Source organism: Oncorhynchus keta, chromosome 29 (genome assembly GCF_023373465.1).
Source record: "Oncorhynchus keta strain PuntledgeMale-10-30-2019 chromosome 29, Oket_V2, whole genome shotgun sequence".
Lineage (NCBI taxonomy): Eukaryota > Metazoa > Chordata > Actinopteri > Salmoniformes > Salmonidae > Oncorhynchus > Oncorhynchus keta.
In genome coordinates, this window is record NC_068449.1 from 32,380,380 (window position 1) to 32,406,007 (window position 25,628).

General features: G+C 43.8%; 1 protein-coding gene across 7 annotated transcripts in view; it reads left to right on the forward strand.

Annotated features, from left to right (window-relative positions):
- LOC118362194 (neuronal PAS domain-containing protein 3) overlaps window positions 1-25,628 on the forward strand; it is a 410,864-nt gene that overhangs the window by 138,279 nt on the left and 246,957 nt on the right. For all 7 annotated transcript variants that reach the window (XM_052486440.1, XM_052486439.1, XM_052486441.1 and 4 more), the window contains one exon: window positions 16,686-16,768. In XM_052486440.1, the coding sequence (XP_052342400.1) occupies window positions 16,686-16,768 (83 nt within the window). The remainder of the gene's footprint in view (window positions 1-16,685; window positions 16,769-25,628) is intronic.

Sequence of the window (25,628 nt, forward strand, 5' to 3'; positions counted from 1 at the left end):
GGTTGTGTGCATTTTACACATGCACCAACGCACGAACACACACACACACACACACACACACACACACACACACACACACACACACACACACACACACACACACACACACACGCACACACACACACACACATACATACTTTGGTGAAATCAGGCTTGAAACATTTCACACCTTTAGGCCCTTAGCACTGTCTACAGCAGTAGGTAGTAGGACCCCTGGGGGCCTATCCACAGGAGAAGATTCCTGAGACCATAGGCATACTGCTAAAATTCACATGAGGGTTACATCAGGGGTACTCTGGGCAGAGCAAAGCTCTGTTGGTGGTTCAGTAACTACAGAAGGTTGGGAACCACTGGTCTCCAGGGTGTAATACCTAAACACCAAGGTTAGCAAGGTTATATCACAGCATTATCTCTTCATTTGAAGTCAAACACACCGAAAATGGAGGCTGTTTCCGTCTGATTAGTTGGATGATAGCTAGGTGGAACATAGCTCTAGACAAAGAGAGGCAGAGGCCGGGGCCCGTGAAACACGTTTGTATTCGCCTCATTACCTTGCAAAGTCAGCTGAGGAAATGCTAGGAGCACCCTTGCTACTCCAGCTAGCGCCTGGTCGAGTGTGTTTGCTGACATGCATATTCCCCTCTGTGCTAATGAGCAGACAGCTAGGGAAGGAGTTTCCTTCAGCTCCCAGCCCAGCGGCAGGGTGTTGCTCTGCTCTGGGCTGGGTGGGAGGGCTGGAGGTAAGCTTGCGGGGTGAGAGGTTGGAGGGGGTGTGCGCTCCGGAGCTGAGGCCTCTGCGCCCCCATGCAGAGGTTCCCTCCTCTGATGTGACTTTACTTACTCACGCCTGCTGATGATGCAGCTGATCTGAAAACCAACATTCTTATTCGTCTCCCATGTCTACTGTACTGTAGGAGACATGACCCACTTCTCAATTTGTCCACGCATCAATTTGGCTCATAAGGCTTCTTAAACTGCTGCCTTTTCACAATAATGTTCTACTTTCAGTTGTTTTAAATCCTTCCTTAATCCCTCTGATAATTATATGCTCTTTACCCTTGAGACAGCATTTAAGACAATGCATACTATTAGGTCCTTAAAATCAGCCTAATATTCATCATTAGAATCTAGACATGCTCTATTTCTGTCTTGGAAATGTTTCCTTGTTTACATGTGGCTCAGGACACAAGCCAATACTACTGTCCTATTCTGCCTTCCCTGTCCTCTCCTTAGCACATGATAAAATGCTCGCCCGTTGCCTCAACCAATCATGGTTTCAGTAGAGCAGTTAAACTATTTTATGGCAGGCACCCTCAAAGCTGTAGAGTCTTAAATTCTCCCTGTAATGGTAGATTAATTTCAGTCTGCCTAATGCAATCCAGGACAAAATACTTTAAACTCGTTTGTGGGGGGTGGGGGGTGGGTGCTGGGGTGGAGTGAAGCAATCCGTGCACAATAGCAATCTGTCTGCAGGAAGAAAAGAGAGACAGAGACCTGAGAGAGTGACCTGTTGGCACAAAAAAAAAGGCAACCACTGGAGCACAAAACTCCATTGTAAATAAACCTACAGTATATTTATCTGTTTATTTATTTTCCCTTTCATACTTCAACTATTTGCAGTATGTTACAAAACAGTACATAGCCAATAATATAACATTTGGAATGTCTCTATTATTTTTTTTAAATAGTGAAACATTTCATCTTCATTTCTGATGGTTTATTTCGTTCGTTTATTTATACTGAACAGAAGTATATATGCAACATGCAACAAATTCAATGATTTTACTGAGTTCAATTACAAGTCAATTGAAATAAATCCACTCGGCCCTAATCTATGGATTTCACATGACGGAATACCTTTAAAAAGGTAGGGTCGTGGATCAGAAAACCAGTCCACCATTTGCCTCATGCAGCGAGACACATCTCCTTTGCATAGAGTTGATCGGGCTGTTGATTGTGGCCTGTGGAATGCTGTCCCACTCTTTGTCAATGTCTGTGCAAAGTTGCTGGATATTGGCGGGAACTGGAACACGCTGTCGTACACGTCGATTCAGAGCTTCCAAAACATGTCTGGTGAGAATGCAGTATGCCATTCAATTGTGTTCGCTGTCTGTAGTTTATGCCTGCCCATGCCATAACCCCACCGCCACCGCCACCATGCATACCTGTTCACAACGTTGACATCAGCAAACCGCTCGCCCACACGACCCCATACACGTGGTCTGCGGTTGTGAGGCCGGTTGGACGTACTGCCAAATTCTCTAAAACTACGTTGGGGGCGGCTTATGGTAGAGCAATTAACATTAAATTCTCTGACAACAGCTCTGATGGACTTTCCTGCAGTCAGCATTCCAATTGCACGCTCTCTCAAAACTTGAGACATCTATGGCATTGTGTTGTGTGACAAAACTGAAGTGGCCTTTTATTGAAAATGAGTGGCCTTTTATTGTCCCCAGCACAAGTTGCACCTGTGTAATAATCATGCTGTTTAATCAGATTCTTGATATGCCACACCTGTCAGGTGGATGGATTATCTTGACAAAGGAGAAATGCTCACTAACAGCGATGTAAACAAATGTGTGTGTAACATCTGAGAGAAATAAGCCTTTTGTGCGTATGGTACATTTCTGTGATCTTTTATTTCAGTTCATGAAACATGGGACCAGCACTTTACATGTTGCATTGATGTTTTTGTTCAGTGTATTTCCCTTTTGTTAATTGTCTATTTCACTTGCTTTGGCTATGTAAATGTATGCTTCCCATGCCAATAAAGCCCTTTCAATTGAATTGAGAGGGAGAGAGGGAGAGGGAGAGAGTGAGAGAGCGAGAGAGAGCATCACCAAATCTCAAATGGAACTGTTTCCCTCAGCAAATTTTCTACCAAGAGGAAGTCTTTCAGGGTTCTGTGCCATCTCTTTCTGCTAAACACAAACAGTAGCTACAGTACTGCAGAGGGCATGTATTCACCAATGTCTTTTCAGTGTTAATATAACCACTTTTTAGCTGTACACAGAGCGACATAACAAGTGGAAAAAGATCTGAGCTAGAGTATAGTCCTTGTTTTACCTTCAGCATGCTAGCAGATACCATAGACTTCTAGCAATTGCGATGGCTAGACAACCTCATCATGCAGTACAAGGAGGGATAGATAACTTTAAGCAACACCTGTATTAAACAACTACAAGGAGGGATAGATAACTTTAAGCAACACCTGTATTAAACAACTACAAGGAGGGATAGATAACTTTAAGCAACACCTGTATTAAACAACTACAAGGAGGGATAGATAACTTTAAGCAACACCTGTATTAAACAACTACAAGGAGGGATAGGTAACTTTAAGCAACACCTGTATTAAACAACTACAAGGAGGGATAGATAACTTTAAGCAACACCAACTACAAGGAGGGATAGATAACTTTAAGCAACACCTGTATTAAACAACTACAAGGAGGGATAGATAACTTTAAGCAACACCTGTATTAAACAACTACAAGGAGGGATAGATAACTTTAAGCAACACCTGTATTAAACAACTACAAGGAGGGATAGATAACTTTAAGCAACACCTGTATTAAACAACTACAAGGAGGGATAGATAACTTTAAGCAACACCAACTACAAGGAGGGATAGATACCTTTAAGCAACACCTGTATTAAACAACAGATAGAATGGAGGAATAAGAATGATAAAATCATACTGAACCAACATGATAATATGTACTGTACGTTAAATGTGATGCTGCACTGCTATAACCTTACTGTACTGGACTGGTACTGCAGAGTATACATACATTTCATATTTTGACATGGTAAGTCAGTGTTAGGTCATGTCTGCTTCTTGTTGCAGTGAGCAGCAGCCCTCTGTTAAGGACAGCAGTGATTAACCTCTCCTGTTTCTCCTCTCCTCTGCGGTGTAAATATATATCAAGTCAGGTTAATATGATAAACCAGCGTCTCACCATCCGCTGTAAATCAAACCAAGGGCTACAGCTCGCCCTGATAGGGTGAATGCCTCCTGAACCGAGGTAAATGTTTGGATTTGTATCAACCTGGCCAATGTCTGTCACAGGGGTGTGTATGTGTGCACGTGGGTGCACACATGACTGTGTGTGTGCATGTGTGTGTACAGGGGAGGTGGAAGGAAGGCTTCACTTTTGTTATCTCTCCTTTCAAACTACTGACCTCTCTTGTAGTAAATGGATTGAGGCCCCATTCTAAATCAACGCTGACTATTTAACACAATGAAGGAACTAATTCTTCCCATTTCACCCAACATTTGCAACAAGATGACTTGTACCCTAATGGTTTCTAATTAATTGTTCTCTCCTTTTCTCTCTCTCTCCCCTTCCCCTCCTGCTTATTCGAAAAGCATAGGCCTACACAGTGCACCACGTTTGCTGCACTACATATGTAACAGGGTAGAATTTGGGATACAGACATATTCAGGACAGTCAGCGGATTTGACCCATTTGATCTAATGCATAATGTTAATTTCAAACCCTTAATTTCCTTTAAATGAAAATTGGCTTAGCAGCTAGATGGATTGTCAGTAGGCAGGCATCAAACCACCGAGCATGTCCAGGTGTACCTCCCAAATGGCACACTATTCCCTACGATAGTGCACTACTTTTGAAAAAAGTACTATAAAAATCACTATAAAGGAGAAGAGGGTGTCATTCGGGATGCATGTGTTGGAGATGTGATGTGACCACGGCCAGTAGGCCAGCAGTTCAGAGTTTACTGAATGTCCAGGTAGTTTCTCTTCCCTGGAGTAACGCTGCTTCTGATTCCTACTGAAATCCACCTGGAGAATATCACTAATACCTATCCCTTTGTGTCAAGTCTACCTTCTCTAGTTCTCTGAGTACTGGACTGTTCAAATGTACACGAGGTGTAGGGTGAAGTCAGGTCGTCGTTTGACTAATTTGTGTGGCTTGACATGCTTGGCAGAAGACAGTTCAGTGGTAGCGTTTTAGCCGCCAGTAATAACATTACGTTTCTCTATTGAGTGATGAAGGCATCGGTCATTAATTTATCACAGAGAGAGAAAGGAAGGGGGAGAGAGGGAAGTGTCCTCATCATTCACCTTCAGTGGTTTGTCTTGACAGGTACAAAGTTGAATAGTGGATGAATCCAGTTTAGTGACACCGCATAAGGCCAATGTAAACACGCTCAAAGAACTTCAAAGTTGTGTTAATTGTTTCTTACACATTTGTGTTTCTTGCCCGGGGGAGTGTGCATGCGCGTCCATGCATATGTGTGCGTTTGTGTGTGTTTGTGTGTGAAAGAGAGTGTGCTACTCTGACATGGTTTGCTTAATGTGGTCTAATGTGGTCTGTGTAATGAGAACCAGGGGCCTTCACTCCTTTGTAGAAGTAGCAGCGTCTCTGTCTTCTTCCCACGCTGTGTCCTCTGCTTCAGCACCTGATGAGACCACATTACCCTCTCTTTACCAGACACACGGCCAATCGCACACATCCGCTCTCATCTCCAGACCAGTTGTACTGTACATTCTCTCTATAGAACTGGGTCTAGGGATGTAACCATATAGAATATTGTAGCGCCTCAAACCACAAAGTCCCTGGTTTTGAATTGACTGGATGGGTTCTGAGAAACCTAAGATGAATCTGTATGTAGTGGGAAGTTACGGTCTTGTGTGGTACAGCATTGAATTGAATATGTAACTCTAGCCATCTTGCTTCAAAGGATGTACTACTTTTTGTTATTAGAGAACACACCCACATTCACCATGTCTCGCTCTCACTTTTTATAGTACGCATAGTACACGATAAGATTCTTTCTTTGCATTTTTATACAGACAAAATCCCATTGAGATTCAAAATCTCCCTTTCAAGGACACCTGTCCCATTCTTAGCCGATGTGACATGTTTAGTTATATTCCGAAGCGTTTTTGTCCCCCACAATGAGATCGGGGAGGGGACTGTAGATCTGTCTCCGTCCGTCCGTTAGTACATTCGTACATTTGTACTTTCATTCATCACGCGCGATATCTCAGACAGCGCTGGCCCGATTTTTAGGAAACGTGGGTGAATGATGCGTCCTGCCATAGAGATCTTTCATTTACAAAATTACACTGATTGGCCAAATGGTAACAAGCGATTGAAAATGCAAACTTTGAAAGGTCAAGCCCTAACCCCGTTTGACCAAAAGTCATGAAAGGTGGTACATGTGTCCCTCTCCTAATAAAATCAACACATTTGTCTCTTCTAAACACAAGGTTTACCATCATGGATTTTACACCATTTAGAATTTTGTATAAAAAAAAACACACAAAAAAACACTTACAATGCTACTCCTCCGAATAGCTGATCGACACAAAACTTGATATGTGGCATCTATGAACAAAGGTCTCTCAATGCAATACTTTCCAGATTAGTACCTAAAAACAACAATAAACATTCATTCAGGCTTGGTCGGGCACATAAATGCATGTAAATCAGTCAAGGATATTCGTATTGTAACAACATTTGGTGCACATGTTGCAAACACTGTGAAGACTCAACATTTGCAAGAACACATGGTGGCGCTATAACGGGCACATATTTATAGCTCTTGATCTGTTTGACTCACACATGCTTAGGGATATGAGTCTAGCCAACCCACACGGTATCTCAGACACCACTGGCCCTTTGGCCTGATTTTGAAAAAACTTGGGTGAATAATGCGTCTTTTGCCGAAGAGATCCGCCATTTAAAAAATGACAGTGATTGGGCCCAAGGGAGGCGCTGCATCGTTTGTGGGGGACGACATGTTTTTGTTTCCTTATTTCTTTTATGGCAGAGACTTAAATGGATAGAGTGACCTGGCCATTATGTTTTATTGGTACCATAGTGACATGGACATGGACCTGATCAGGACACTTAATCAGTAGTCAGTTTCCCAGGAGCAGCTCACTATAGTATCCCCTCTGCTGCTAAGCCTACACAACCAACATGTCTATCTGGAAGAGAGAGAGAGAGAGAGAGAGAGAGAGAGAGAGTGAGAGACAGAGAGAGACGCTGACCGGCTGCAGTTGATAGTCCTCCTCTCCCATTTACCCTGGCTGTAATCTAGACCCCACAGACAGACAGAAGGAGCGAGGAATAGAGGGATCTCTTACTTTCCTATTTTCATCCTTTCATTGGTGGAGCATGCCATTGTAGTTAGCTCCTAATTACTCTACGGCTGAGACGTTCCAAATATTCCCCTGGTGGTAATATTCTTCTGCCTGAATGAGTCATTATGTTGTTTGGCAGACTGAAACAGACTGAAACATACTGAAACAGCAGCCCTTCTCTGTCTGAACACTATACGGCTCATGTTCTACCCAACCTCACACACAAGCACACGCACTAAGGGCACCCCCCCCCCCCATCACTTCCCATCCCTCTCCATCCACTCTGTCAGTTCGTTTCCACGACGACCCTCCCCACTGTGGCATGACAGGTTGTTCAGCAGCCTATGAGGCACTGATCTGCCTTACTGTCTGTACGACTGTAGGCATCCTTTTGTAGCTAGGGGTATAGTACCCCTCTCATACCCCATCTAACACCTTTTTATCTAAAGTATACCACCAGTATATCATAGCTCTCTCTCCCTCCCTCCCTATTTACATTCCATCACACCCCTACTGTTGCGTCTTTCACTTATTACCTTTCTTTCTTTGTTACCTTCTCCTGCTATCGCTTTCTGACCCCTCCACTCACAATATTTGTGCATAGTATATAAACACACATACACAAACGGAGGCCCGCACACACACAGCCATGCATGCACACACGCACGTACGTGCACACACATACAAAAACACACAAATTCAGACAGACAGACACACAGACTGGTATGTGTAATCATCTTTGCTGTCTTTTTGCTTGGGTGTGTGCCAGCTGGTGTGTGTTAGAGTCAAGGACAGGAGTAGAGGACAAATAGGAGGGAGGGAGGGAGGGAGCTAGGGAGGGAGGGAGCTAGGGAGGGAGGGAGCTAGGGAGGGAGGGAGGAGTTATAGAGCGTAGAGATGGCTAGCTGGATTCTGCTCTTAGCTCTGTTTATTGTGTAGTGTGGTGTCTGTCTGGACAAGGGGACTGGGAGAGAGAGACTATGGAAATGTAGGCTCCTCTACCACCCTATAGCCTTTTCAGTGCACTACTTATGGGCCCTGGTCAAAAGAAATCCACTGGAAAAGTATTTGCCTCCTGAGTTTCTCTATATTTGCATATTTTTGACACTGAATGTTATCAGATCTTCAACCAAAACCTAATATTAGATAAAGGCAACCTGAGTGAACAAATAACACAACGTGTTTACTTATCTCATTTATTTAATTAGCAAAGTTACGCAACACCCAATGCCCCTGTGTGAAAAGTCATTTCCCCCTCCCTGGTTGTCACCTTTAGCTGCAATGACTACAACCAAACGCTTCCTGTAATTGTTAATCAGTCTCTCACATCGCTATGAAGGGATTTTGACATCTCAATTCGATTTAGGTCTGGACTTTTGACTAGGCCACTCCAACACTTTAGATGTGTAGCTGTTCAGCCATTCTGATGTAGACCTGATTGTGTGTTTTGGATCATTGTCTTGCTGCATGACCCAGCTGCACTTCAGCTCTCAGACGGATGGGCTGACATTCTCTGATACGGAAGTGGAATTCACGGTGCCTTCAATGATGACAAGTCATCCAGGTCCTTTCAGCCAGCTGAAAAGCTACACATCTAAATTTTTGGAGTGGCCTAGTCAAAGTCCATACCTAAATCGAATTGAGATGTTGTAGCAGGACCTGAAACGAGCAGTTCATGCTCGAAAACCCACAAATGTTGCTGAGTTAAAGCAGTTCTGCATGGAAGAGTGGGCCAAGTTTCCACCACAGCGATGAGAGAAGCTGAGCAACAACTACAGGAAGCTGAAGAATCATTTTTACATTTTTAAATTTGACTTTATTTTAACTAGGCAAGTCTGTTAAAAGAACAAAATCTTATTTTCAATAATAGCCTAGGAACAGTGGGTTAACTGCCTGTTCAGGGGCAGAACGAAAGATTTGTATATGAACTTGCAACCTTTCGGTTACTAGTCCAACGCTCTAACCACTAGGCTACCCTGCCGCCCCATTGCAGCTAAAGGTGGCACAACCAGTTATTGAGTGTAAGGGGGCAATTCATTTTCACTCAGGGGCATTGGGTGTTACATAACTTTGTTTATTAAATAAATGAAATAAGTATACATGTTTGTTATTTGTTTACTCAGGTTCCCTTTGTCTAATATTACATTTTGGTTGAATATGCAAAAGCAGAGAAAATCAGAAAGGGGGCAAACCGTTTTTCTCAGCACTGTATAGGGAACAGGGTAACATTTGGGAAGCAGACTCGAACAAGCCCATAGAGCCACATTGATCACATACCATATTTTCTATTACACCCAGTCATTCATGATCTGGAATTTTCCTATTAAGGATGATTGGCATATTGTTAACACCTGAATTATTCAACACTATAGGTGTCACGTTCTGACCTTAGTTCTTTTGTTATGTCTTTGTTTTAGGTTGGTCAGGGCGTGAGTCGGGGTGGGTTGTCTATGTTCGTTTTTCTATGTTGTGTTTTGTGTTTGGCCTGGTATGGTTCTCAATCAGAGGCAGGTGTCGTTAGTTGACTCTGATTGAGAACCATACTTAGGTAGCCTTTTCCCCACCGTTGTGGTGTGGGTGATTATTTTTGGTTCTGTGTTTTTCTTCACCGTACAGGACTGTTGGTTTGTCGTTTTGTTGTTTTTCCAGTGTTCAGTTGTTTCATTAAAGAATATGAACACATACCACGCTGCGCATTGGTCCTCACCTTCCTCCACCTCCAACGGCCGTTACAATAAGCGTATTTAACGGTTTGGATACCATCAAATTGAATTCATTTCATTATTACAGTAGCTCCTCTTTTTAAGCGTTTTCGAGTGTTGTTGCGAGCATTTACGGCGTAAATCCGTAACATATACACAAATTAGATGTTATTCTGATAATAGGAATGTAAAGATGGAGCAATATTTTCTCACTGTATCTAAAGCAAAGTCCTGCTAACCTAAGCTAAGTCAGGGTTAGCTAACTGTCATAATGGCTGTAGGTCTCACGCAGCTCTTTACTGTCCTCCATCGTGAATGAAAGGTTGTTGGTATTTGTGAGCTCTGCTAAGGCGAGCTCTGCTCTTCACGTTTGGGGTGTGTTTGCCTTGCAGCGCCCAGTCTCAGCCTGCAACGAGTTTATTAACAGAAATGCGTCAATGCATTTCAGTAATGGATTGTTTGTTTGGTTGCGTAAGCCTTCATAACCGTGTAGGGCAGTCCAGGCACTCTGTCTCTCTCTTCCTTTAATGCAGTTAGCCATAATGAATGCATTTCCAAATTCAATGAGTTTTTCCCCCCATTATTTTATTTTGCTCATCCTAGCGTATTGATTGGTTGAAAATGCCCCTTGAACTTGACCTCTCCCATGTTGCTCAATGCCAATAACGCTGTCGTCTTCTCCTCTCCCTGCCAGCCAGCCCACCTCTCCTCTCCGCTGAGAAAAATATCGATAGCTGTGTTTAGCATCTTTGGGATGCTCAAGATGGCTGAACGTGTTTAGATATTTCCCCCGACAAGCTTGTTGACGGCACCAGCTTTTCATGGCGCAAATGTACTATTATTTGATAGATTTGATTGAAAGTGAAATTAAAGGCAGAGGGTCTTGGCTAAAGCCTGTCAGTCATTTGTATTTTGAATGCATCATATAATCAGAGTGTACATTATGGCACACCTTGAAAGTACATTTTTTTTAAATGCACACAAACGCTGGTTTGAGAAAGCTCCCCCTCAATGCCATACACCAGGGGTCTCCAATTACCCCCCGTCAAGGGCCTGGTTGGGGAGCCGGAAAATAGTTATAAATAATCTGTACACTGCAAATTGATGGAAAGAATACCAAACAGATATAATATTTGACAAAAACAGAATCATTTCACTCCTGGATTACATTGGTATATGTTCACATATGCTTCTGTATTCATGCGTGGGAATATTTGGTAACAGATGTATTGAATTTAAATCACTTTGAGCTGAGTTCCTAATGATTTTACAGTTCTTTGTGTCCAACAACGGAAAATTATGTAAAAAAAAAAAAAAAAAAAGTTTTTGTTTTGTTTTGCTCAGAAAACTTGGGTGCCAAATAAAAATCACCCTCAGTCCGAATTTGGCCTATTGGGGAATCCTTCCAAACACTTTTATTTTTCATTGTCACATCAGTGTCTGTGTGCTGTGACCTCATGTTCAAACTGCAGCGGGAGACAATATTGTATTGTTACAGGTACTCGCCTCTCTGAATAGCTCTAATTTATTCTGCTATTCTCCTCCTGCAGTTTTGATATGAATCTCAACTGGACAATACTTGTCACCCAGAGTGCTCTGCCATGCTCTCATACAGCCCTCTTATCAGTGGATCTGACAGTTGTTTCTGGTGATGAGGAGGGGAATGGCACAATGATGAAATACAAAATCACTTGAACAGGGACTTCAGGGCCACTACAAGAGACTTTCCATAGACAATTATTCCTCACTGAGCCGACACTCAAGGTGTAATCTGGGATCTGTACTAAAGAGAGAGAAAGACAGAGCTGGAGATATCCACTCAGCCCAGTCCAGGTTCACTGTACAGCCGACGCACACAGATAGCATGACTAGGAAGGGTAAGGAGGCTAGAAAAGGCCACAACAACTGTTGTACTATCAGCCAGTCAGTTAGTTTTACAATAACCTAAGATTCAAATGTGGGAGAAAAAAAAAACATTCTGAAGAGGTGGAACTATTTTAGAAAATGTTCATCGAAATATTATTTTCTGTAATCCTAATTATTGAATCAAAATCAATCAATCAATTGAGACAAATCCAAAATGTCAGTGTATAGTACGCGTATTGTTAACACCTGTTCGCTTCAAGCAGCAGACAGACTGACGCTGAAATGAGACTCCTTCTTTCTCAGGCTTACTCTGAGACTGGTCATTAGTGTTAGAATCACAGCCGTTAAAGTTTGATGACACAAATGAGCAGAAAGATGAACATGGATTATTAAACGGACCATCATGAAAACTTAAAACTAGTGAAAGATGTTAGAAAGGAAACTAATTAAAACAAATGTTTCAGCCTCCGTCTTCATCAGGATGACTTATTAAGTATCCGGCCGGTCTGTGGAGGAATACTACGACATGTGATCAGAAGTGCTTTCATTAGCCGGTGGTCAGTAAATGATTGAATGGACTTTCAGTTTCCACTGTGAAAACATTTGGGGAGTATGTAGACTGAAGGACACGGAAGGAGAATTGATTTAATCTCTAAAAGAATTTGTATTTTAATCAAATTAAATGTAAAAAAAATAAACACTCTTAAAACCATACATTTCAGAATAGGCAGATTCTATGTTTGAAATGCCTGAAGGGTGTGAATTTTGAACCATTGTAAATGTACTGTAATTTAATCTTTTTTTTTTTAAATTACAAATTGAAATTGGATTTCCATTTTTTTATATAAGATTTCCAATGGAATATAGATCACATTGGTATTATATTATTTGTTATATATGAAAATACTTCAAGCACACTATAAGGTCCTTCTGTAGCTCAGTTGGTAGAGCATGGCGCTTGTAACGCCAGGGTAGTGGGTTTGATTCCCGGGACCACCCATACGTAGAATGTATGCACACATGACTGTAAGTCGCTTTGGATAAAAGCGTCTGCTAAATGGCATATTATATTATATTTAATATAGAGACACGAGAGCCAAATAGAAATCTAATAAGAAATGCTTTTGACATGCACACTTGATTTCAGTGTATCTATTTCAGCACAAAATGGTTCATCAACAAGGACAAAATGGTATTCTTACTATCACATTCAGCACATGGAGGTGAATGTGACTAAAACAGACAGGATTATGTGACTGGATCCATAAGTGACTGCTGTCTCCCAGGTTGTTGGTAGTTGATACGGGGGACACAGCGTGAGATGGGGATTGCTGTTCTGAGGACACTGAGGTAATTCACTAGCCACAGCTAGGGGTCCCAGGAAGGAAAATCTAACTTTTGTTGAGCTTGATGTAACTATGGGATCATCCTGGCTGATTAAAACGCACTGGTGGCCATGGCAAACTGGAGGCGAGAGAGTGTGTGTGTGTGTGTGTGTGTGTGCGGGAATGCGTGCGTGCGTGCGTGAGAGAGAGAGAGAGAGAGAGAGAGAGAGAGAGAGAGAGAGAGAGAGAGAGAGAGAGAGAGAGAGACCAAAATAACAGTTTTGGGTCCATTGTGCGTAGTTTGTGTTTGTCTGTGTGCTGGGTTAATACAAGTTTACCATTGTAGCGGTTAACGGATCACTAAGGAAGTGGTTGCACACAGTGTCCACAGTTTCCACACCACAGTGAGGCTCCTCATAGTGAGGCCTTTGACAGCCTGATGAATTAGGCCTGACAAGAACCAAAATGGCTGTCCTCCGTGCCAGCTGCCAGTTGAGCATTTACACTCTGTTAATTGAATTGGCAATTTGTGTAACAGTACCTGCCCCAGAGTCTTTGGTGGTGCCGGAGCTGCCATTTAGCCCTGCTCTAATCCAGAAACTAGGGAATAAGAACACTAAGCTTCACAAGAAATTACTGCAGATTTAAAATGACAGTCGGGGCCCCTGTTGCCAATTTTCCATTAAATGAGAAATAAATTAACAATAGCAATAATGTTGACTTATAAAACTGAAAGTTAAATTGACTTTCAAATAGCACTGCGGTTCAGAAATTGCCACAGTACTGAGAATCAAATTGCAATATATTGCAATCTTGAAACCAAATGCTGTTTGTGACATGGTTGTATTAAACAGCCGACATTAAACATTGAGAGTAGTAAATGGAAACTGATATTTTCACATCATAAAGCCGCATTAGTTTAAATTAAGGAGGGTTTTCACCCTGATTTGCATGCACACACAGTTAGTTTGAATTTGGATTCTGAGTTAATACTGTTTTTGCCAAATCCACTAGAGAGAACGTTTAATAATGTTCAGTACCTCAGTAGCAATGTCAGTTGTTATTGGTCAGATTTAAATATGTAGCTAGTGCAAAGTCGATCAGATGTTGTTTTGTTTTTACTACGACAAATGATAGAAGCAGAGACTTTTCAAGCGAAGGTTATACTGTGCTGTGCATTCCTCATTATCTGAGTGTGATTTGAATGAAGTTTTCCATAATGTCATTCTGTTCTTACCTGGTGTATAGTGCATTAATATATTGTTAATATACGTACTACTTGTTAGTCAGCCCTTACAAATACAAAATAAAACATTTAAGTACATTAGCACAGGTGTCAAAGTGATGTTTTTACAGTCTCGCTATCATTTTACGAGTCTCCTTAACAATATTGAAATGGGGGTAATATCAAAATCACCCTCGTCAAGCTGCATTTATAAATCGGGAAAAATGTGATGGGTTAGTGTTAGCCCCTAACATAATAGAATCACAGTCTCCAGCTGGTTTATATCTTTATTAATCAGTCTACTGTGTGGATTGGGACACATTTAGATTCGATTGCCTCCACAATATTTGGTCTCCTGGACTGAGTGTCTAACAAAGTGTGTGTGTGTGTGTGCGTGCGTGCGTGTGCGCGTGCGTGTGTGAGACAGGGACAGTCAGACACAGTAGTCTGTAGGTGACGGGCCATCTGCACCCAAGGCGCTGCTCTGAATTGCTAATGTGTGTGTTATTAAGAACTGTGAAGGAGCTGTTGGCAGGAAGAGGTGCTTCAAGGTGGCCACAATCCTTCACCAGTGGTGCCAGTTTAACATTTCAACTTCTTTATTATAAAATATTAACCACGTATAGTTTCCCCTTTTCAAAAGATCCCCAAGGTCAAGGAATTTTCCGCATATAAAGCAATCTGTCACTTACTTCCATGCCGGGGCTCTTTTAGCAGGGAAAGAGCCCTGTCTGACTGTGTGATGATGAGGGCCATTGTAGGAGAGAAATAATGATTCCCTCCACTGTGTCGGCCAGGATATAAAAGATGATAATTGAAGTTGGTCAAGTGTGCTTTGATCTGTGATATTTCTGCTCTGTTCTACATGAGCTGCCTGTTGGAGCTAACGTATGGCCCGGGTGTGTGTCTGAGTGCTGGGTAGTGGTTCTGTGCTGGGTCACAGTGTGTGTGTGTGTGTGTGTGTGTGTGTGTGTGTGTGTGTGTGTGTGTGTGTGTGTGTGTGTGTGTGTGTGTGTGTGTGTGTGTGTGTGTGTGTGTGTGTGTGTGTGTGTGTGTGTGTGTGTGTGAGGCCACACAGGCCAGCATAGTGCATCTGAGGACTGGGTTCTAGCTCCCTCTGCTGTCTCTATGTGTCAGGGCTCTCTACTGGAACTGTTTGTTTGGGGTTGCCCTGACTCCGCCTCATGCCTTGTTTGTATCCTCCCCAACCAATGGCGGAGTACTGTGTGTGTGTGTGTGTGTGTGTGTGTGTGTGTGTGTGTGTGTGTGTGTGTGTGTGTGTGTGTGTGTGTGTGTGTGTGTGTGTGTGTGTGTGTGTGTGTGTGTGTCCTGGACTGGTCCTGCAGGTGTTGTCTATCCAGTGCATGTTGTTTGGCATGGGCCCCGCTCCTCAGGGAGGGGAAAGGGCTAACTGCTTACAGCATTACTGGAGGGGGATGTGTGTTTACCATGCTTGGCCTGGAACAGGGAATACAGTGAAGGACAGAGGCCCCTCATTGTGCAGTCTGTGCCCCCTCCCGTCCACCCGGGGCCTGGCCTCTGACTCTAACCCGTTCCCCTGGCTTCTTCCCAGAGGAGGCCCTGTTTGCTCCTGCTCTTTGAGAGTCTTTAAAGGCCATTCAATGCTTTTATTACATCATTAATTGCACTTAATTCAGCAACATTACCCCAATTCCTGGCTAAACTCTGAAAATTAAGTACAGAGCACTTTGTTATAAAATTCACCATAATGAGCTCTGGTGGGAGTTTGAAAGTTACCTCAGGCCATTTTTACCAGTAACGGGTAGCATGGTGCCTCTCCCTACTTTTAAGTTGGGAGTATAGAGAAAATACCCCAAGGGCACAGTCTCTGGTTAGTCTGCTATGCAGCAGAATCAATCGCATGATATAATCCCTCATTTAGAAACAAGCCTTTGTACCAGCCAGCGAATCATTGAATATGCAAGCTAGCTGCCCTCGATAATGGCATTGTACTGTACGAGTTCCGCCCTTTGATGAGCATCGCTACAGCACTTATTACTGTAAAGTTATCATAGTGGGCGCTTGATGTCAATGATGTCAGCTGTTGGTTCTCACTGTCGTAGCTAACCTATAGTTCGTAAGGTATTGGTGTGTGCCTTTGTGTTGTGTGCGTGTTAACATGCAACTGCATTTATGTACTGTGTCTGTCTGTCTCGCTACATGTTTATGTATTGCCTAGTAATGTATGTGCATACAAACCCAGTCAGCCTTATACCCGCCCAGTGTGTGTGTGTGTGTGTGTGTGTGTGTGTGTGTGTGTGTGTGTGTGTGTGTGTGTGTGTGTGTGTGTGTGTGTGTGTGTGTGTGTGTGTGTGTGTGTGTGTGTGTGTGTGTGTGTGTGTATGTGCGTGTGTGTGTGTGTTTCACCCAGTGTGTGTGTTGTCTCACCATGGCTCTGTCTGTTGTGTTGTGTTGTGTGTGTACAGCTATAGGAGTACAGCGAAGGAGGACTCCCAGTGCAGTAGCCTCAGAGATCTTCGAGCCACACCTCGGGAGCCACATATTGCAGGTAGGATGATATGAGATCGCACTATACCACAGAACACCTGTCCTGTCCTGTCCCACAGGCACCACCACCCTGTTTGACAAGCCTGGTATTAACGTTATTGTACAGTTACAAGGTTTGCAAAATTCTGATAATTTTCCCCAAATTCCCAGAGTTTCCAGAAATTGTGGTTGGAGGATTCCCAGATATCCTTCTTATTCACTCCTGATTCCCGAAATATTCCAACTGCTATTTCTGGAAAACCATAATTTTGTTACCATAATTTTGTTACCATAATTTTGCAACCCTAGATATGCACTGTGTCTGTTTGTCTGTCTGTCTAGCAACTCCCCACACTATTCACATGGGTTATTACTGACATCTAGTGATACATTTATCCACCAAAGCAATTGACATTAAGGAAACGATTTAGTCTAAAACGACTTACGATAGCTAGTATGTGATTCCTTGCAAAGACCTTGGCATTGCTGTCATCACGCTCTTACCAACTGAGCCTCACAGTAGAGGTTGACAGGGGAGTGTTAATTCATTCCTTTCCCGTCTTGTCCAGAATTCCCCCCCCCCCACCTACTGTCTCGATCCTGCAACAGTTCTATAACCCTGACAACTTTCCTGTCCTGTCCCGATAAAATTCAATCCCGCGCAGAAATCAGAAATCACTTCATCCGTTAGCTGCCTGCCACCCTGCGCTCTGCTGCTTGTGAGTTTCCATAGTAACGGCCCCGTTTTGGGTTGCATGCTCATTCTTCACTAGACAAGAGAGAGAGAACTGTTAGCTAGCTACTTTTTGTTGCCTGCCCAGGTCTTATATCTATTTTTATAAATAGTGATTGAAGACCGAAGAACGCATGTTATTGTTGGGAGAAGGTGAATATCACTCCTGTTCCTGCAGGATTCCCACGGGACCATATAAGACCCGTGGGAATCCTGTTACTGTGTCAACCTCTACCACACAGGACCAAAGCTGAGGCATTGTTCAAGCCTTCTAGCATTACTGCATTAATGCTCTGCCTTGATTCTTGAACATACAACCAATGTTCCCTCTATTTTCTGGGGGCACTGAGCAAATTTCAGATCTGCTGAGCACAAACTGTGAAAAGTCTGTGCAACTTCCGGCGCACGTTTCCTTAAACACTGAGGCTGTACCCGCTGGCGCGTCGTGGAACACGCCTTCCACGTCGTTCATTCTTTTCCATGGAACATAGCCCCTCGTTGATTATCCCTTACATATTGAATTATGAAACTATGATAATGGTTAACCCCGTTAGTCCTGAGGGTATTTTGCTTGTGTCTTGTCTTTTTAATATTTTATATAGTGCTGCTTATCTCTATACATAAGCCCAAAGGGTTTGCTGTAAATCACTAAAGCAAAAACATCATTTGATACTACAGCTGATATGAAAGTGTAAGCTGGTAACCATGCTGACATATAATCTTTTTGTTTCGGGAGTTGTTGATCATCAAGCTATCTTTATTTCCTGTAGTCTACATTTGTGTAATCGACATTTTAACCTGGATTGCCACAATATCTCTAGGTTCTGGCCTTTCTAGGGAGTTTTTCCTAGCCACCGTGCCTCTACACCTGCATTGTTTGCCTTTTTGGGGTTTTAGGCCGGGTTTCTGTACAGCACTTTGTGACATCGGCTGAAGGGAAAAGAGCGTTGTAAATAAATGTAACTGATTGATTGATGTTATTGGATGCATTTGGACTTGGAGCGGCACCCAGAGAATGCGGTAGCTCATTCTAACCGTGCAAGTTTATTGATCGAATATATCAACAATGACGAAAATTCTCCAGGTCGCGTAGATGTCTTCCAATGGGGGTTTGCTTCCTCCCAGCCATGTCCCACAGTGAACATTGTGTTGTCATGCATGATGTGAACACGAATAAAAAGAGGTTGCAGCAGAAACGCTGCCCCCTTTAGTCCCATGAGACACAGTGGCAGCCATATGCCCTGTGCCTGTTCCCTATTAAACATGTGCTGAATTGAAAGTGACATCTTCCTGCATTTACCTCAGATCCCCAGGTTTAGTGGGTTGGGAAGGGGAAGGAGGGAAGAGAAGGGAGGGATGTTTCCCTTTATGGTTGTCAACGGCAGAGAGCAACCTCGATTTCACTAGTCCATTTCAAAAACAGCAACAGCAACTTAATGTGTATAATTGTCTGTTGTTTGGATACTGTATACGGAGGATATTGATATTTGTGATCTGGCTATGCCTTTTTTAATTGGCTTAAATAAAGTTGCATTGAATTGAAACTCACCCACTGGCAACATTTCTAAAAATGTCATTCTACCGGGGATGTTAACAATCTGGTGACGCAGCATCGTGACGGCAGCTCCCTCTCACTATAAGTGAACACTTTCCCTGCGACAGGTTAAGTGTCTGACAAGAAAGCGGAAATGTATAATTAACATCAATAGCAGGCTAGAAGTCTGTCGAGGCGTGGCCTTTTCAAGGAAGGACTTGTTCCGGGCAAATTGTCCCCATTAATCTTCAGCTTAATTGATTGTGAAAAGTTTTAGGATGACATTTTAAAAAAGCATGCACGGCCGGTGATTGATTTGGGGAAAATGAACTAATAATGAATGCAAGGCAGTCATTACTTGTTGAGCACAGCGGCTAATTTTAGACAGATTAGAGTGGGTTTGATAGTGCTTAATAAAGAGGACGGCTTGATGAGCTCCTCTGTGTCTCTACACTACTCTCTCTGCTCTACTCTACCTGCCTGTCTGGCCTCTCAGGGCTTAACCAGTGCTCATTACTCTGAGTGACTCTGTCTCTGCCTAATGCCAACAGGACTTATCCAAAGCCAAACTCAATAAGATGCACTAGCAGACCCTTTTACCATTTCTCCCCTGTATTTTTACCTAACTCACCAAACATTCCATGACAATTTTTGGAAAACTCCAAACCAAAAACCTAAATTTCAAAAATGGTCCCCTCTTTGTTGAAACCATTCAAACACGTATAAAATGTGTAACACATTTGTTTTTACAGCCCTGTTTCAGAATGTGTTTACAAAGACAGGACGTCACGTAGCTTAGCGGTTAAGAGCATTGGGCCACTAAACAAAAAGTCACTGGTCCGAATCCCATGAGTCGAGAAATCTGTGGATGTGCCCTTGAGCAAGGCACTTAACCCTAATTGCTCCTGTATGTTGCTCTGGATAAGAGCATCTGCTAAATGTCAAAAATGTAAATGTACACATTCCACATAGTAGTAGAAAATGATATGATAACAGTCATTTACAATGAAAAATATATTCACCTTTGACCCCTTTGTCTGGTTGATTTTCTAAAGAGAAGTGTACCTGGGCCCCTATACGTATGTGACAGGCTGGCAGGCCTGAGAGCAGTAGAAACAGTGAGAGCCCTAGAAGCACCGGGTTAGGTTGCTGTTTAATCTGACAGAGTGAGTGTAAATGTCTCCCGGGAACTGTGCCTGTCTCCTGTCCGGACCTAGTCATGTGACACGGGATTAATCATGCCCTGTGTGTGAGAGAATGGGACAGGGTGACGGCTCTGTGTGTGTGTGAACGGGACAGCGTTTAGTAGCCATCTCTACGGCTCCGGCAGTTCCCTCTCATTGTGTCATGGTCCCCAGCTACCCGGCTACCATAGCTGCTTTGTTTTCCAGGCTCCTTTGACTCTGAGTGGCCCAGTTGACCTGGGAACACGGGGCTGCATTCAAACAAGCCTTCTATGGTCTTTTTGTTTTCAGGCCCAAAAACATTGAATTGGTTGACAAACAAGTTTTGTCAATCCAAAATAATCAATGAACTGATTTCATATGCGGAGATCAGCAGAGGTTGGCAGCTGCCCCCGATCTTCGTGCCGGAAGGAAGCCCTTTGCTTTTTCCCACCGTCCCCTACTCCCCTCTACCCCCATCTCAGACGTTACAGAGAAGACAGGTTTTGGGGTGCCTTCGCTGTTGTGGCGTTTTAAAAGTCGTTTTTCTCTTTGCTAACATATTGGAACTATTCACGAAGGTGTCGAGCTACAGTAACGCCATAGTCATGTAGCCTAAACAGACCCACTGGTGCTAATCAGGGAGGGCAGAGATTGAGCTTGTTTATGGAAGGTGTGTGTGTAGCTATAGAAGGCTGAGTTAAGGTGTGTGTGTGTTCAGGTCAATGTTAAGGTGTGTGTGTAGTTGTAGCAGCAAGATGGAATGCTGTGTGTTTGGGGGTGACAGTGAGCGAGACTCACTCTGTGTCTGTCTCTGTGGGGCCCTGGCCAATCACTGTCCAAAATAGTCTCTCTATCTCTGTGGCATTGTGGTCCCGGTAATGGCTCCTCCTCAGCAGAATTCCTCCCAGTGTCTCCCCCTCCCTGGCTGGAGAGAGGCCAGCAGCAGCCATAGAGGAGAGGGGAGAATAGAGGAGTGGAGAGGAGCGAGGAGGAAAGGAGAGAAGAGAAGCAATGAGGGGAGAGGAGAGGAGAGGCTGAAGGAGAGGAGAGGGGGGAAATGACAGCGCTCAGGGACAGTGTGTTGACCGTTTTGTCGTCTCCCACTGTGTGTTGTCATCTCTCCAGTCAGTGGGCTGGATTGGATGTGACAGCAGCAATAGGTCATTAACAGCAATGGGACATGTCCTCTGGCAGATAGAGTGGGGGGGATGAAACACACAGACTAAATAGTAGCATTGATATCACTGGCCCGTAATAGTTTTGCATGAGATAAATTATACGTTGGTTAAATTTTAAAAGCATTATAAAAGGACTCGCCTCCGTCTGAAGGGTAAAATCTCTGGTGTGGGTGGAAGAGAGTAAGGGGTGGATTGTGGGTGGATGCCTCTCTCTTTTCATTCTCTCTCTCTCTCTCTCTCTCTCTCTCTCTCTCTCTCTCTCTCTCTCTCACAGTCTGTCTGTCTGTCTGTCTGTCAGTCCGTCCGTCTGTCTGTCTGTCTGTTCGTCCGTCCGTCTGTCTGCTCTCTCTCACCATGTATAACCAAAAACGTGTTAAACAAATCAAAATACATTTTATATTTTGAGATTCTTCAAAGTAGTCACCCTTTGCCTTGATGACAGTTTTGCATACTCTTGGCATTCTCTCAACCAGCGTCATGAGGTAGTCACCTGGAATGCATTTCAATTAACAGATGTGCCTTGTTATAAGTTAATTTGTTATTTCATAGTGTTGATGTCTTCACTACTATTCTACAATGTAGAAAATAGTCAAATAAAGAGAAACCCTTGAATGAGTAGGTGTGTCCAAACCTTTGACTGGTACTCAATTCCTCCCTTTCTCTCTCTCTCTTCAATCGTTATTGCATAATTGAAAATGGAGGGTGCCTTGACCTTCACCGCCCCCCCGGACCCCAAACTCCCCCCTCCCACAATGATCTCTGTTCAGTCCGAGACTCCTCTTGCCTTCGGAATGAGTCATCACACTACACCCTTATCCCTGCTGAGATGAAACAGATCTGTCTCACTTGTTGTCTGTTGTTTCTTGTGACAGAATGTGAAGGATATACTTTTTTAAAGTAATCATTGCTTGAGGGTAGTAAGCACTCTCACTCATACATGCATAAGCGTAATGCAGAGAAGTTGAAGATCCTCAATATGCAAAATTGCTCTTTGTTGGGAGTTATCAAAAGAAGCCGGGTTTGATGTCTCTTTAAATGATCGAGAATCAACAGCATGTGTTGTTTGTAGATGAATGAGAGGCAGAGTGTAGTGAGGGCCAGACAGAAGGACTCCTAATTACAGAAAGGCTGTTGTAAAGAGTAGAAAGACTCCCAGCTTCTATCAGCACCTGTGGAGGGCAAGGGGGACAGGACACCCAACACGCCTTAATATGCCACACACCTTAAGGTCCAACACACAAATCTGTCAAATCTTTCATCTTGACTTCTTTCCTGGCGTTGTTTTTTCTCTCCCTCTTGTTTGGTTAGCTTTGTGGCGTTTGTTGTTTTCAGCGAGTCAGACTTGTGTGATAATGGGGCTCTGTTTCAAAAAGCCCTTCGTTTTCAAACCCCTTCCATCTCCACACCGGCGGAAGGAGAGAAAGACGCCTGCTTTAGAAACGACAGCTGTTTACATTTGCATAACATCAAGGAGGAGCCGGGCTGTGTGTTTGAGGCCCGTCTGTGTGCAGCTGTCACAAGTTGTAATCGCAGGTTGATTTGTGATTCGGGGGAAAAAAATCGCCATTATGGCTCTATGCCTCTGTTGTTGTTGAGCAGCCGCTCAGAACAGTTTCGGTTTGTAGGCCTACTTAGAGGGAAAGAAAAAGACAAAGTGGATGGAGGCATTTTCCTCCTCCTCCTCCTCCTCCCTGTGCCAGAGACAGATCCAGACTCTCTTTTCTCCTCTCCTCTCCTCTCCTCTCCTCTCCTCTCCTCTTTTCCCCTCTACTCTCCTCTCCTCTTCTTTCCTCTCCTCCTCTCCCCTCTCCTCTCCTCTCCACAGATCATGCAGAACTCCTCTGTCTATCACTGCTCTCTCTATTGACCGCGGTTCGTATGGCCATTGTTCCTCTTGTTGGGAAGCGATAAAGCCAGAGGTTAATTGGGAAAGTCCTGAAGCTGGCCTTTGTGCTCCGGTCTGGCCCCCAAACAAAACAGTCTAGGAATGTGAGCCATTACATCGAGCCCAGGCAGCTCCACTGTGTCTCTGTCACACCCACATGCCATTTATACTGCTTATCTATGGAGCTAGAGAATGGAGGTGGCAGTCCTAGAAGCACCATTCATTCTATCCCCAGCCCTACGAATGTTAACTACGACTGCAGTACGGAGTCTCTACTTGCTACCTCTCACGTTGTCATATAAAGCCACTGTTGTTGTCTTTTCATATCCCACCCGGGTCTGAGCATATGCATTAATTCCAGTTAACACTCAATAATTGCAGGTGGCCATGGCACAGAGGTGTAACAACGTCTCAGTCGTGATCGGCTTGCAGTGATGGTAGATTATTGAGACATTTTTGTCAAATTCAATTTGAAATGGCCCTGTCAACCAACCACACACAAACTGCGCATGGATTTTCATCTGTCATGTTTTTTTTTTTATCAGTCATCTCCATGTAACACATTCTGCTGGTAGAAAAGCAGGTCTGATGTTTTGCTCTCTCTCTGCAGTGTAAAGGGTCACCACTCCATGCTTTTATCTCAGCTCGTTGAAAGCCGCTGTCTCCCATACTTGATAGTTATTCTTTTGTTTACTAATGTGCTGTTGAAAGCAAACATGTCAGAGCCCTTCTTGCTGTGGTTCACTACATTGCATAACATAATGGGAGGGGAATTTACATACCCACACGCACACACACACACACACACACACACACACACACACACACACACACACACACACACACACACACACACACACACACACACACACACACACACACACACACACACACACACACACACACACACACACACACACACACACGCGCACACACACACACAGTGAGCCCAGTCCAGCTCGCCACCGGCTTCTTCTCAACCAACTGATGATGAGTGGTTCATTTCGATGCAGGATCTGGATGGGCCTCTGACAGACAGACACAAAGACAGACAGACAGACAGACAGATGTCAAATGTAACGATTATGATAATATTTCAGTGTGTTCCATGTGAAATGAATCGCTGACAGTCCAATGGGTCAGAGGTGCGCCGTAGTGAGATGTTGGGTACAGATGTGCTCTGAGGTCCACGGGGTTCAGGTTAGGAATGGAAGGCAGACCAACACAGGTGTTATTGATGTGCAGCAGATGGATGGTGGATCCAGAGTACAGGTGTCGTAGGTATGCAGGTGTGATGGGATACAGGTATGATGGGTATGCAGGTGTGATGGGATACAGGTATGATGGGTATGCAGGTGTGATGGGATACAGGCATGATAGGTATGCAGGTGTGAGCTGGGTGCAGGTGTCGTAGGAAGGCATGTGTGATGGGATACTGGTATGATAGGTATGCAGGTGTGAGCTGGGTGCAGGTGTCGTAGGAAGGCAGGTGTAATGGGATACAGGTATGATAGGTATGCAGGTGTGAGCTGGGTGCAGGTGTCGTAGGAAGGCAGGTGTAATGGGATACAGGTATGATAGGTATGATGGTGTGAGCTGGGTGCAGGTGTCGTAGGAAGGCAGGTGTAATGGGATACAGGTATGATAGGTATGCAGGTGTGATGGGATACAGGTATGATGGGTATGCAGGTGTGATGGGATACAGGTATGATAGGTATGCAGGTGTGATGGGATACAGGTATGATAGGTATGCAGGTGTGATGGGATACAGGTATGATGGGTATGCAGGTGTGATGGGATACAGGTATGATGGGTATGCAGGTGTGATGGGATACAGGTATGATGGGTATGCAGGTGTGATGGGATACAGGTATGATAGGTATGCAGGTGTGATGGGATACAGGTATGATGGGTATGCAGGTGTGATGGGATACAGGTATGATAGGTATGCAGGTGTGATGGGATACAGGTATGATGGGTATGCAGGTGTGATGGGATACAGGTATGATAGGTATGCAGGTGTGATGGGATACAGGTATGATGGGTATGCAGGTGTGATGGGATACAGGTATGATAGGTATGCAGGTGTGATGGGATACAGGTATGATGGGTATGCAGGTGTGATGGGATACAGGTATGATGGGTATGAAGGTGTGATGGGATACAGGTATGATGGGTATGCAGGTGTGATGGGATACAGGTATGATAGGTATGCAGGTGTGATGGGATACAGGTATGATAGGTATGCAGGTGTGATGGGATACAGGTATGATGGGTATGCAGGTGTGAGCTGGGTGCAGGTGTCGTAGGAAGGCAGGTGTGATGGGATACAGGTATGATAGGTATGCAGGTGTGAGCTGGGTGCAGGTGTCGTAGGAAGGCAGGT